Source organism: Phoca vitulina, unplaced genomic scaffold, assembly GCF_004348235.1.
Source record: "Phoca vitulina isolate PV1807 unplaced genomic scaffold, GSC_HSeal_1.0 scaffold2, whole genome shotgun sequence".
Classification (NCBI taxonomy): Eukaryota; Metazoa; Chordata; class Mammalia; order Carnivora; family Phocidae; genus Phoca; species Phoca vitulina.
This window is the reverse complement of record NW_022589705.1, coordinates 73,116,585-73,131,273: the sequence shown is the minus strand read 5'-3', so window position 1 is coordinate 73,131,273 and position 14,689 is coordinate 73,116,585. Positions and strand designations below refer to the sequence as shown.

General features: G+C 53.8%; 1 protein-coding gene across 3 annotated transcripts in view; it reads right to left on the bottom strand.

Moving 5' to 3' along the window:
• Positions 1 to 3,918: 3,918 nt before the first annotated feature.
• GRIK3 (glutamate ionotropic receptor kainate type subunit 3) overlaps positions 3,919 to 14,689 on the bottom strand; it is a 221,768-nt gene continuing 210,997 nt past the window's right edge. For all 3 annotated transcript variants that reach the window (XM_032387647.1, XM_032387639.1, XM_032387657.1), the window contains exons 14-16: positions 13,684 to 13,906; positions 12,921 to 13,171; positions 3,919 to 10,108 (exon numbers count right to left, since the gene is read on the bottom strand). In XM_032387647.1, coding sequence (XP_032243538.1) covers positions 9,914 to 10,108; positions 12,921 to 13,171; positions 13,684 to 13,906 — 669 coding nt within the window. In that variant the 3' untranslated portion in view covers positions 3,919 to 9,913. The remainder of the gene's footprint in view (positions 10,109 to 12,920; positions 13,172 to 13,683; positions 13,907 to 14,689) is intronic.

The following is a 14,689-nucleotide window of genomic DNA, read 5'->3' as shown; positions in this document are numbered from 1 at the left end:
TGGGGACCGGTGTCTCAGATCCCTGTGCTCCAAGTGGGGTGAGATGACCAAGATCAAAGGAAAGGGACCCCTTGACATCAAGGGTATAGTTTTCCAGGATGGGGCTCCCCCTGGGTGAAGAGCCTAAAAGAACGCAACGAGAATCTGCTTTGGGACTGTCTGGGCCTGTCATCTCCAAGCCACCAGGGCTCCACAGTGACTGCATGGGAAACAGAAATAACAACCACGACAGCGATGATAATGATGATGATGATGAATAAAATAAAGAAGGGGCTTGTTCCCCCAGCTCAGAGGGAATGCTCTAGTGTAGTCCCACTCGGCTAGGGGCGTGTAGGGGGATTTCTTGCGTGCCACCACCTTCCCTCTAAGTGTTTAGGACAGGGGCCTGGTCCTGATTCCGAGCCAGAGCATGTGGCCACAGAAGGTGGGGAGAACGGGGTCTGAGGGAGTTCGCAGGGTGCAGGGCTGCTTCACTCAAGCAAGCCGGCCGCGGGAGTCACCTGGCTGCTGTGGAAGTTGTCCTTATGGAGGACATGTGTCCTTACGGACTGTCCTTATGGAGGCACTGAGGAGGGCATCTGGGGGCTGGGATCTGCTCCTTGGAGCTCTCCAGGGCAGAACCTGAGGGTGCCCAGGGACCTGACTCCGTTTCTCTCTGGCGGATCTCCTTCAGGTTTCCTCCCTGTCTGTGGATTCTTTGGCCAAATTTGGTTGTTGGTGGTGGGGGAACAGGATCATGCATCCATCCAGATGTGTTGGGTCTTAGACTGGGACCCAGACCTTTGAGCTTAAAAGCTGAGTATTTGGCCATCTTTGTTTCCTCTGTGCCTAGGCTCTGCCTGCAACGAGAGAGGGCTCCTCTCATTCGTTACTTTCCTCCACAATAACAGCTATCATCGGGGGATGGCTGGGTGGCTCAGTCGGTTAAACTTCTGCCTTCGGCTCAGGTCGTGATCTCAGGGTCGTGGAATCGCGTCCCACATCGGGCTCCCTGCTCAGCGGAGAGCCTGCTTCTCCCTCTGCCTCTGCCCCTCTCCTCACTTGTGCTCTCTCTCTCTCTGACAAATAAATAAATAAAATCTTAAAAAAAAAAAAAGCTATCATGGGTTGAGCTGTAAGGGTGCCAGGTAATATGGGCTCTACTTCCTTCCTTGGGGAGAGAGCAGTGAGAGCCCCCTCTGAAGGGAGAAAAATAGCACTTCCTGCTCTTGGGGTTGAGGTGGGGAGGGAGAGGCAAGGCCTAGGATCATTTCCTTGCCTCCTTGAGACAGGGTTGTGGAGAGAGCTCAGTTCCCTGGGAAGGCCAGCCAGGTAGAGATGGGCTCTGAGAGGTAGAGTCAGGGGTTCTCAGAGAGGCTGGGGAACCAAGGAGTTTCTGTCCTCTCTCTGTCCAATCCAGAGACAATCAGAGCCACCCCACTACTCTTGAGAGGCCTGGCTGGTCCTCATCGAGAGCCCAGAGTGTCACGAATGGGCTTCTGGGCCAGGCTTTGAGCCCCAGCGTGAATGAGGCTTGTCTCACTACTCACCAGACTATCCCCTGAGGAAGCTCAGCATATAGTAGGCCCTAATTCTTTCCTCTCCTTCCTCCTTTTTCTTAATGAAAATTGCTGTCACTTCTTGTTGGCTTATGGTATGCCCAGCCCGTGTGAAGTACTTACCGTGCTTTTTCTCATTTAGCCTGCGTGACCATTCCATGAGGTGGTTTTCATGACAATGCATTTTAGATGAGGAAACCAAGGCTCAAGGATGTGAAGTTGCTTGTTCAAGGTTACACAGCTAATAGGTGGTAGAGCTGGACTCACATACAAAATATTCAAGTCTATGAGTGGATGGATGGATGGATGGATTGAGGGTGGGTGGACAGGTAAATGGATAGATGGATGGAGTGGTTGATGAATCGGTAGGTGGGTGGGAAAATGTTCAGGGGAAAGGGGACAGATGAATGGATGGATGGATGGATAGATGGATGGATAGATGGATGGATGGATAGATGGATGGATGGATAGATGGACGGATGGATAGATGGATGGATGGATGAGTGGGTAATCTACCTGTTCCTTCACCCCTAATGTGGGCCTCATTCCTACCAGGTCTATTCCCTCTCTCTTCTCCACATTATCCTACTCCCTGCTGGACCTGGAGTCCATCCTGAACCCCAGTGTGTTCACTCCTAGGTGATGGACTTTACCTCTGCCTCCTAATGGCTGACAGATGTCCTTCAACTCAGGGCCTCTACCTGCCTCTTCCCTGGCTTAGACCCAAAGCCTCTTCCTGGGTTGTGGCTGCAGGCTAGACTGGAGTTCTCAGATACCGTAGCCCACTGGGTCCTGGCCTCCTCTCCATTCTATAGGGATTTCTGGGGCCTTGACTTGGCACTTGCACTGATGAAATAAGAGGGTGGATATTTTAGGAGGACTGCTCAACCCATATAGACTTCTTCAGAATTTTGGATTTTCTCAATCCTCCTAAAGCAAAGAGCCTGGGTACTATGATTATATTATGTGACCCTTCACTCCTGCTAACCACAGCTGATTGGATCACTGGTGACCAACTAACCAGAGCTGGTCCAATAATAGTCACTCTCCAGGGAATTAGAATGGGGACACTAAGATACTGAGTCAATGATGGTGGAGATTTGGACTGAAAGATCATAGAGAATCGGGTTTGAGCTGTGTCAGGTTTTGAGGCAAGCGGTAAAGGAGATAATGTATGTCAAGAGCTTAGCATAGCACCTGCCATGTAGGAAGTGCTTGATAAATATTATGACTTATTATGATTATGATGGTGTCATAGGGGGGCATGGAGGGTTCTGGATGCAAATTAGTCTCTACCAAGTTGACGTTTGCATGAGATATAGAAAGCAGAAGAGAGGCAGAGTCCATCTTCCTGCCCCCCCCTTTTGGGCTATCTCTGTCATGGAAACATGAGGGTTTTCAGCAGGATTGCTTCCGGGGTGACGAGAAGTAACATGATGGGGACAGTGATGGCAGCACCTTCCTGACCCAGGCTTGCTGAGCCCCGGATGGCAGCCCTGGGGTGCGCTCTCGTCTCATAGCTCTAGTCCCAGAGTCTCAGATGTGGCTACTCCTGGGGTGGGTCAGTTCTATGTTGTTCTGGGAGCCACTGGAGGCCCAGCTGGGCCTTGTTACCTCTTCTCTTCCACTGGTTTTGTAAACATCTGTGTTCAATCCCTTCCTGCTTAAAGTGCCCTGTCCCGAGCGTTGGTTATGTGTACAGTATCCAGCTCCCGGGAGTAACCGACTTACAGCTTCCTTATTTCCACTTTGAAAAAGCTAAGGCAAGATCTCTGATGGCCAAGCTTGGAGAAGAGGCCCACCTGACACCCCCAGCTGTGGCCAAAGGGACAGGGTCACATAAGGACATGACTACTAGCAGGGTAGCTCTGTGGATGATGAGGCGTTGGGAACATATGTGCCCACGAGAAGACAGAGGTTAAGACAATGTCAAGGATGGGGCGCCTGGGTGGCTCAGATGGTTAAGCATCTGCCTTCAGCTCAGGTCATGATCTCAGGGTCCTGGGATCAAGTCCCGCATCGGGCTCCCTGCTTGGCGGGGAGCCTGCTTCTCCCTCTCCCTCTACTGTTCCCCCTGCTTGTGCTCTCTCGCTCTCTCTGTCAAATAAATAAATAAAATCTTAAAAAAAAAAAAAAAGACAATGTCAAGGATGGACACCTCACCCTTGTCATCTGAAACGGGAACCAGGGGCCTGAGCTGGAGTCCCCCACCCGCCCATCACCAGGGTCTCCTGCCCGGGACACAGTCAGCCCAGGGGTGAAGGTGGCTCAGCTGCCCGGCACCCTCTGGTTTGAAGGACAAAGAGAAGCAGAAAACACACCTCAAGTGGACACTGTTTTCTAGAAACATTTCTTTATTTAAAATTTAAAACCATATTACTTCATACAGCAAACTGTGCACTTTGATATATCACAGTGTCTTAAAAAGGAAAATAATCAGATTTGTTTGGAAAGTTATTTACATCAGCCTAGAATGATTGGCAAGTAACACAGTTACTATGAAACCCAAATTGTTACAAAATGTTTACAAAAAACTATATTCATAGAAATTCTGCATGTCCACAAAGGGCATCCCCTGAATGGCCCAGGGACCAGTGTGTGGGAACCATGTCGAGTGGGAGTGGGGGGCATCCAGGCACTCTGGTCTGGGTGGTAGGGCAGGCCAAGGGTCTCGCATGGCGCTGTCTGGGGGCTCAGCCCTGGGGCTGGGAACCCAAGTCCCCGACAAGGGAGGCCCAGGCAGAGATGGGGTGGGGGTTTGGAGCACAGTGGCATGTGGGCCCCTGGAGCCAGGACAGGCCCCTCCTCAGGGGGCTGGATTCAGATGTGCTCTGGCGGCGGGGGAGGGGGCCCCAGAGGCAGATTAAGTGCACACCAGCCTGACGCATGGGGCCCAAGCAGAAGGCAGGCTGCCGACCACACGGAAGCTCACTCCAGGTGTCTTCTCCCTTGCAGATTCCAGAGGTGCTCTGACCAGTTACAGGGGCAGGACTGCTAGCTAAAGGACTGGGATCATGAGGCCCAGGAGGAGCGGGGAGGGGCAGGGCCATGGCAGGTACGGAGGGGGTGCGCCCTGCCCACTGCCCTGCTGGGGGAGATGGAGCGGGGGAGGGAAGGCAGACAGATGACTTGGGCAGTGCTAGGGCAGGAAGGCCTTGCTGGCTTCTCTTTCCCCTGGCGTCACTGCACCCTTCACGTCTCTGGCTCCTTGGTCACTTGCTGACAGCTAGCCTCTGGGTCAGATGGGCCTGGGGAGGTTGTCTGCAGTGGGACAAGCCTGCTGGCATCACTACAGCTGCTGCCCTGTAGCTGGAGGCCCCGGAGTTCTGATCTGTGAAATAGAGACGCACTGCAGGGTGATTGGAGGTCTTCTGTTCTAGAAGGCAGACGATGGGGACAGAGCCAGCGAGTAGGGCACAGGGACATTGCACTGGCATGTGGACAATGCCTTTGGGGCCATTCTCTTTAAAAAGAATTTTCCCTAGCTGTGAACTGTGCCTTTGTATGTGGGTGGGAATCTGAGGCAGAGGCTTCTGCCACCTAGAACGTTCCAGCCTTTTAGGATATTCTCGGTGGAGCCGGACACCTATCTGGACACTGTGACAAGCACAGGTCTCGGAGCCAAGTGCCAGCTTGACATGGCTCCCCAGACACAGGCCTTGCTTGCTGTCCTGCCTCAGGCACTCTCAGATGGAGACAAGGCCACTGAGTCTCTCCTGCCCCTCGCCAGGAGGCACTGCTGGGCAAGGCTCATCCGCCAGGCCCTGTGGTTCGGTCCAGAGCTCTGATGTATGCAGGGCTTTCCCCATCCCCACGGGGCCCCTGCCCCAGGTGACCTCCATTCCAGACTTGGCTGCTGTCACCCCATCCCTCACCTGGTCCCCACCCGTACTGGCTGGGTTATGTACACTCTGTGTGCGGACGTGCGGGGAAGGGTGCATATACACATGGGCTACAGGTCATATATACACTGTGCATATATATATATATATATACAGCATATATATATATCTTTTTACATTCATATATATATTGTACAGAACATTAACCTTCTACCAAAAACAGTTTTGTGACTTCACATATGGCCTTAGCTCTGAAATTCTAACTCCAGGGCAAATCCAAGATTGAAAAATGAGAGCTCGATTCAAACTGGCATGGGGACTCGGGGCAGGGCCCTTCTACCGTGGCAAGCAGCGGGGCCCCTTCCAGCTGTGTCCGTCCCGTCGGGGAGACTGTTCCAGATGTGTCTGCTCAAGACCTGTCGACAGAATTGAGCTCACTCCTTGCATCTGTCCACGGGGCTGGACCCATCCCAGATGTTTAAGTCCAACCAGCTGTTTGTCCAGATCACAAGGCCCCTCCAGATGGCTGTCTACACCGGACCAGTCCAGACATGGGCCAGAGTTTGGCCAGTTTCCAGCTGTTTGTGCAGATAGCTGAGAATGGCTTGGGAAGGGCCCGGCTTCATGCCAAGGGATGAAGCAGCCGCTTGCGGACGTCCACAGCGCAGCCCTGGGAAAGGCAGGGAGGGAGCCTCTGTTCTCAGTGAGCGCGTGCCCGGCTCTTCTCACCACGTGGAAACTTCGTCCAGGCCCGCCAGCCCCCTCCCCCATCCTGGGCCATCACTTCTGTCTGCAAGTGCATTGGGGAGGGGGTCAGGATGTGCTCTTCTAGTTGGGGCAGTCTTGGCTGGGCGGTGGGTGGGGGAGGCCCTCCAACCCTTCAAAGATTCAGAGTCAGCTCATCCGCCACGAGAGCATGATTCCTCTTGAAGACACTCGCAGAGTGGGGCCACCTGAGTGGTGACCAAGCGGTCAGGGTTTTCTCATCGGTCCATAGGAGAGAGACCAGTAAGAGGTCAAGGGGAGAGAGAGGAGGAGGAGGGCTCATCGTCCGAAAGCCCCAGGGCCCTAGTGACTGGCGGGGTGTGTGTGTGTGTGCGTGTGGGGGGTCTGCTCACTGCTGCCCCTCAGTTGGGCCAGTCTGAGCTGGCTGAGAGGAGGCACTGGCATTTCGGGTGGGAGATGGGGTGGGAGGTGGGGGCAATCTTGTTAAGGGCAGGCATGTGGGGCCCGACAAGGACAGTCCAGCACCTGCTGGCGCAAGTCCCGTCTTCTGTTCCATCGAAACCAGCTCTGACGCTTCCACAGCCAACCTCGGCGCCGCCGTGCGTGGACGTGCCCCTCGCACCCTCTGCCCTCTGCAGCGCACGTGCGCACCTGCTGCCGTGGTTGACTTCGCCTTTAATTCCTCTTGATCCGCCTCGATGCGAACACCTTCTCCCCTCCCCGCTCCACCCGGTATAGTAGTACCAGCTAGCACCTTCGGAACCCGGGGAGAGACACGCTGCCACTTGGGCAGAAGCAGTCCCCACTGCGTTTTGAACACTGGACTGGTCTCGAAGGCAAACCAAGGACACCAGCCAGAGTTTGAACATGAGTCACACACACAGACATAAGGCTTGAGTGGCGGGGGGGTGGTGGGGTGGGGAGTCGGGCAACATGTCACCCCACCTTCACTTACAAGTCTAAAAATCATTTTAGTACCTTTTGGGAGATTTCCCTAATTGAATTGTGCCTCCAATAGCCACTATTCTTCATTCCGCTGATGAAATATCTTCCCAAACCCACGCCACTTCTTTCTTCCCCCATCAGCCTGTGTTCGTGTGCAGCCTCAGAAGAACACGACTCGCTCATGGAGCATCGTACACAAAAGCAAATCTCGCCATTTGTCTCGCCAAATCCTTGTGACAAATGATCTCTCCCTACCAACAGAAGTGCAAACAGACCCTGATTCCCTGCCTTCCTGATTGTTCATTTCTGCTCCTGCTGTGAGCTGGAACACATGGGTGAGTTTGCACACCCATGGGTGAGCATGCCTCCTCCCAAGAAATTCCAGGGCCACATGGCTCCTTGCACACATGCACTGATCTGTACCGCACAGCTCTCTGGTTCTGTCCTCCGTCCTGCTCTCCGCTGCAAACGCACGCCCCCACACACAGGTGCACACATGCTCACACGTGGACCCCTCAATGACATGGCTTCTCCTTTTAAACATTTGGCAACGCTGCAGGTTTTATCCTGTCCTCCACCCTCTGCCATGGGTGCAAAATGTACCCCCATGCGTGCGTGCACACACAGGCACACATAAGCATACACACTCGTGCATGTGTGTATACATGTATATACTGCCCAGGACCCCAGTAAGACATGGCTTCTCCTGTTTTTACATGTATGGGGCTCTGCTGCTTGTCCAGATTTGTCTCCCTCATCCCAGATTCACACACGTGTGCACACACACGTCAGAACCCGAAGGGTTCTATTATTGCATGTCCTGGACTCTGTTTGATGTCCAAATCTGTCCCTCACCCCCAGCCCTAGGGCTCACACACACACAGATACACATATACGCGTGCACACACGCACTCCCACACACGAGCTCACGACAGCATGGCTTCTCCTGTCATTACGTGTGTTGGCAATGCTGTGCGTCCAGCTCTCTTCTCCCACCTACCCAGCACACAGCCTGTTGGAGCTGCTGGGAGGGTGGGAACCAGCTGGTTTGGTCCTGCAGCTCACAGTTTGGAGGAGGAACGGTATTTATCACATGAGCCCACTGCGCTCTCCTGCTTTGGGAGTCCCTGGGGGGAGCTAAAGATTATCCTTCACCCCAGCTGAGAAGGTCCTTGAGATCTAAATGTAGCTCTTCCTTAACCAGACTCCCCAGGCAGAAACAGGAGAGAGGTGGGAGGGGGATAATAGTGTCTTCTGGGTCCCCATCCGGAATCTCCAGCCTTCCCTCCCCTGTTCCGAGACTGCCTTTCACCCTTAGCAATGGGAAGCTTTGCTGGTCCCGTCGTAGTCTCTTTAAGGACACTTTGCTCCTAAACCTTCCATGTCTCATTCTTTTTCCAGAATCTTAAAGTCACAGACTTCTAGAGCAACCATCCTACCTAGCTGGAACCCACAAGTTATCTGGTCTGGCCCTCACTGGTACCCCATCTGCTACTATTTCTTTGCTATACCCCCAAGCCCCACTAGGTCCAAGCTGCTCTGGACAAGAGATCGGGGCCTAGATGGCCTGTTTCTCTATGTGGGGTCTTTGGTTAATTCTCCAGGAGGCAGCTTTTCTTTCCCCACCCTCGGGGCCTCTATGAGCTCTGATACCCTGTCCCTGAAAACTTTCCTTTCTGGGGAGCATCTTTAGGTTTGGCAAGTTCAGGAGGCCAAGAGTTCTTGAGGGCCTTCCTGGCCTTCCCCATCTACCCCAAAGTTAGCCTGTGCCATAGGACCTGTATCCCTCTTTTGAGGGGGGGGTCAGGACTTTCACTTCAATCTAGGCTTCTCTTCTCCTTCCAAGGTGACAGAAGGAGGTCAAGGTCAACTGGCCAGGAATGGGGAGTTGCTGATGAGTAGATGGCAAAGAGCCCAAGCTCTCAAATGCCACTAGGGTTTAGAAAACAGCTCAGTAACCAGCAAAATAAGACCCAATGGCTCAAGGGCCTACGGGATTTCCATGGAATCCACTGTTCCTCTGGCTTCAAATATCGGCTGAATCTCTGGTCACCCTTTCTGAGAGATTCAGGGGGTCCTCTATCTTCTGGCCAGAAAGTAGAAAATTTGCTCTGACCACTCCTCCACTTTATACTCCTGGAGACCTCCTCGAGGAATGGGAACAATTGGGACATCGTCCATAAGAATTCAAAATGGCGGCCTTTGTGCATTTTCCTCTCTCCCATACCCCAAACTCCTCTTTTCTTCTATGGGGCTCTCTGCCTTCAACTTTGCCAAGATGGAGGCTGCCATACATGGTGCCAAGTCCAAGAGACCAAGACTATGTGAGCAGCCCCTAAGGGATGAAGTCTTCCTTCTGCCCAAGACATGTGGGGCGGCCATCCCCCATCTTCAGCTCCCATTGGTAGCCACACTACAATCCTTAAGGTGCCCAAGGTTTGTGTCTCTGGTCTCACGGTCATGGCCCAGGAGGCCTGGGCTCATGGGGGGAGGAGAGGCAACATACGAGCTGTTTCCCATTTTCTTTGGCCTCAGCAAGGCCATGGTAGGAACTTCTGACTGTCAAGGAGAGTTGAGGGGCAGGTGAGTTTGGCCTGAGAGAGGCATGTGCTTCCTTTGGCCTTGGCTGTCTTGGCTGGCAGCTTTAGAAACCCACAGAAGAAACGAGAGGCGAGTGAGGCCCAAGCAGCTGGCCTAGGGGCCTGCTGGTTTCCTGGGAGGTAAGGGCAGAGGGCTCCTGGCTCAGCAGGCAGGCAGCAGCTCTGGCCCCCAAGCCCAGTGTGTGCACAGGGGAGGTGCCTTCCAGTCTCCTTGCTTTCCTCTGCCCTGCCCCCAGGCCTTCGGTCCCCACCCCACCTGTGCCTAGGGGAATACAGGGGCCAGTGATGTGCTGCAGGCCATGCTGTCCTTGCCTGGAAGCCGGCGGTCGTTGAACGTGTGCATGTTGATGACAGCGTCAGTCTTGACCATCATGGGAGGCTGCGGCTTGTGCTTGACCCGACGCTGGCAGGTAAGGGAGAAACGGATCTCATCGGCTACCGTGCTGCAGAAGGAACGCTGGGGTGGGGTGGGAGGGCAAGGGGCACATGGGTGAGGCCCGGCCTTGCAACCCCAGCCAGCTCCTCCCCTTCCTCCCAAGGCTGGTGTCAAGGCTGCCTGTCTCACTCTCACCTTTAGGCCACCCACCCTCTGCCCACTCAAGATGACCAGTTTGTGAGGCAGCCTACAGAGCGTTACGTTCTTGTTTGGAGACTAAGGTAGACAGGGCAGGTAGTATCATCCTCTCCCCATTTCCCAGATGAGCAAACTGAGGTTCTGATGGGCGTGCACATTAAAGTTTGAGGAGTTTGACCTGCCTGATTTTTCTCCACTAGATTCTGAGGGCAGGAACCAGCCAGTTTCATCCCTGTAAGCCCAGCTCCCAGCACTAGGCCTGGCCCAGGGTCAGGCTTAAGAAACACCTGATGAAATGTATGGGTAAACTTTCCCCTGGGAGGGCTTCCCACTACGGGCAGAATCACCACGCTCCCACACGGACAGTCCGGCACGTTTCTCAAGGTGTGCAAGTGGGAGGCAGGTCCCTGCAGGGCAGCTGGGTGGCAGTGGTTTCCGGCCCGGGTCCCTATGCTTTGCCTGCAGGTATCTGACGGTGGGGGCTCCTAGGAGACCCATGGCCAGAGGCTGTCCTGTGGCTTGTCTGGAAGGCAGTGGGGGCTGTTGATGGCTCCATTTGCGTGGTGAGGTCCTCGCAGGAGCCCCCAGGCAGCTGTGACAAGGCTGTGCGGGGGAGGGGAGGGCGCGGAGATTCTCAATTCTGGCTCTGCCTCTTACTCACTTCCCCTTGTCCGCCCACCAAACACAGAATGGCAACCCTCCCCACCTGCAGTTATTCATTCTGAAAATATTTACTAAGGCCCTGCTATGTGCCACGCGCTGTTCAGGTGTCAGGCAAACAGACGTGAAAAAAGCAGGTCCCAGCCCTCAGGGAGATTCTGGTCTATGATGTGATAGAGACAAGTAATAAGCGTGCAAACAAATAAATCACTTCGGAGCACGGTAAGTGTTGTTAAGAGAACAAAGCAGTGGAATGAGATAGAGGGGCATTGGGGGTGGGGCCAGGTGGGGAAGGCTCCTTGAGAGGTGGCATTTCATCTGAAACCTGAACGACCAGAACATGCCAATAATATGGTGCTCGGGGTGGGGGTGGGGGTGGGTGGGAAGAGCATTGCAGGTACATGGAACAGCATGTGCAAAAGGCCTGGGGCTGAAAAGTGTTTGGTGCGTTAAGGGCTAAAGAGGAGGCCAGTGTGTGTGGAGGAGAGTGAGGGAGGGGAACGTGGGAAGGAGAAAGTCAGACAAGCGGGCTAGGACCAGATCTTGTTGTTGGCTTTTCGGTGGATTGTGGAGCTCATTCCAATTGTAATGGGAATTCCTACAGAATTTGGTTGTTCTTTTTTAATGTATTGTAATTTTTTTTAGCCCTTCTTTATTATTGGACATTGAGGGGGATGTTCCCCTCCATTTTTCATGTGCTAATTAACACTTCATTGAATATCCTTGTAAATAAAACTGGCCACTTCCATTGGGTGCATTTCTAAAAGTAGAAATTCACTGTCAAAATGTGTGCCCACTTTTAAGACTGTCCACACTGCAAAGCTGCCTTCCAGAAACGTACGCATGGACTGCTCCCAGCAAGACTGGAGCATGTCCCTTTCCTCATGCCCATAAGAACTGTGACACCAAGAATGATCTTTCCCCTTCCTCTTTGCTGACTCTGGCTCACCGATTATAAAGGACCCCATTTCATTTCTGATGGATGTAAAAAGTACCTGTTTTGAATGGTCCCCTCCACATAGGACATACCTACAATCTCCTTCCACACTGGCCCTGTGTCCCTTTGAACCTCTCTGTGAGAGGCGCCTCCCTCCAGCCCAGAGGCCCTCAACCCACGTGCTCATTGATTTTTTTTAATTTTCATTTTTTAAATGATTTTATTTATTCATTTGACAGACAGAGAGAGAGAGAGAGCACAAGCAGGGGGAGTGGCAGGCAGAGGGAGAGGGAGAAGCAGGCTTCCCGCTGAGCAGGGAACCCGACGCAGGGCTCGATCCCAGGACCCCAGGATCATGACCTGAGCCGAAGGCAGATGCTTAACCGACTGAGCCACCCAGGCGCCCTCACATGCACATTTAAATCACCCTGTAAGTACACTTTCTTAAGACACCAATGCCAGGCTCTGCCACAGACCAATTAAAACAGTCTCTGGGAGTGAGGCCAGGGCATTAGCACTTAAAAAACTCTCTCCTTGTGATTCTAATTTGCTACCAGGACCCAGAACCACTGCTCAACCACACTTGAATTAATCAGATGGGTTGAGCAGAGTTCTACTGCCTGGATGCTGGGGCCAGACCTCTTAACGTTCCTTTCTTTTTTAAACTTTTGATTATGGAAATTTCCAACTATATGCAGAAGTAGAGAGAGCAGTATAATGAAGTCCCATGTAACCATCACCCAGCTTCAACAATTACCCTGGAGGGTTTTCTGCAGGGGAATGACATGGTTTGAATGAAGTGTTAAACAGGGCCCTGGCTGTGTTTGGAGAGCGGATGGGAGAGACGAGGCAGGAAGGCCAGAGTGGAGGCTGTTGCATGGGCCAGCTGGAGAGGAGGGGGCCTGGCCTGGCCTGGAGCCACAGTGGTGGGGATGTGTGCTCAGAGTCAGAGCAGAGGTGGGGCTGGCAAGCCTCCTGCTGGAGCCAAGGCAGGGCTGGCTCAGACACCATGTGTGCCTGGGAGGTGTGAACCCGGCTCACACCCTGTGCTCCCCACTCCCTCCTTTCCCCACGCGGGCCCCGGTTCTTGAGGCTTACCTGCTCTCGCTCTGCTGTTTTACGGAGCTTGTACACAAACTCGCCCACAGCCACCAGCACGGACAGGACCAGCCCGGCGGCCAGGACGATGAAGATGCCCCCGATCTTCTGGATACCCAGGGCGCTGGCCTCTTTGTTCTCCTCCTCGGGACACCCGTTGCCTCTCCACCACTTCTCCTTCATGATGTGCAGCTTGTCCTCCTCCTGCAGCTGCAGGATGGCGATGGTGATCTTGTCCCGGTACGGGGAGCCTGAGTGGGGGAGCGGGGAGCGGGCTGGCAGGGGCACTCAGTCCCTGTGCATGTGCCCCTGTCAGCACCCTGGACAGCGCCGGCCACCATCACTAGCCTCTCCCTAAGCTCCTAAAAGCCCCTCTTTGAATCTTTCTATGGTGTCCGGGTGGGAGCAAGGTCCTGATTGGGGGTGGGAGTCTTGCCAAGGAGTCCCTGTCTCCGTCGGCCCCTGGCAGGCCCCGTGTATCAGGGCTGCATCGACAGGGGTGAGGTCAGAGAGAGCAGGCATGACCTCTGAACCGACCCCCTACCTCGGTGTTGGCCCCAGCTCTCCTCTGCTTAGGCCCAGGCTGACCTCGCAAGGTTGTGACTCTACTGCTTTGTCTCTGGGTTGAAGAGATGACACCTTTTGAGGCTCAATGGGATGAGCTGGGAGAGGGAGCAGGAGATGGGGTGCATGAGTAGCTGTGGGGGCCCCAGTCATCCTCTGTCCCCCCAACCCCCTCACCCGCCCGCAGCCCCTTGCTCACCCATGGGCGTGCCAATGCCGTAGCCCTTGGAGTCGATGAGGCCCCCGATCTGGGTAAGGTTGCAGTTCCTCTGGGTGACGTACTCGATGGTCGTGGACTCCATGAGCAGTGCATAGTCTGCCGTCAGGGTCCTCTGGATGCCCTCCTCGTTGTTCTTCACCAGCGCTGATGGCTTGCTGCTCATGAAGGCCCACATTTTCTCAAAGGTGGAGATCTTGGATTTCTGGGCCACGATGGGAGGGGTGATGCACACAGTTACTGAGCACATCAGGGGCCAAGCACCCCGCACCCCACTTAACAGGGCTCTGGTCACTGAACTCTGTCTAGAACCCTCTGATGGGAGGGAAGGCCACCCCTTGCTCAGCTGTGGAAACTGAGGCCCTGGGAGGGGAGGTCCCAAAACACACAGTTGGTAAGGGATGAAGCCAGGATTCAGACTCAGGCCCACTTACCTAGAAACCCCTAGCTTTTGCCATGGCACAGTGGTTTTCAGACTGGTTTTTTAAAAAATGCATTTTCTTTCTCTAACCTTTATTAAAGGTTTCCATGTGCCGGCCCTGTTCTAAGAGCTTTATCTGCATTAACTCAATGATTCTTCACAACAATCATAGAAGTGGGCACTACCCTTAGCTCCATTTTACAGAAACTGAAGCCATGGCTAAGTCACTTGCCCAAGGTTACTCAGACACTAAGTAGCAAAGTTAGGCTTCCAACCCAGGCCATCTGGCTCTAGAGCCCACGTTCCCAACCACTTAGCTGTCACTGCCTCACAGAAAAATCTGTGAAGATAGAGAGGGAGAGATGGCTGCCAATGAAGGCAAAGCTTGGTGGGTTCTGGGCCCCCACTCCCACTTCAACCAAAGGGGGCCCCTCCTGTGTACTGTGTTCCAAGGGAAGACAAGGATTTCTGTCTATTGGACTTCATTAAGGAGCGGGGTGAGAAGGGGGGCCTGTCAGAGCACGTGGTCGGCAGGCCCCTTATCTCCTTACTGTGACTGTCCCCAAA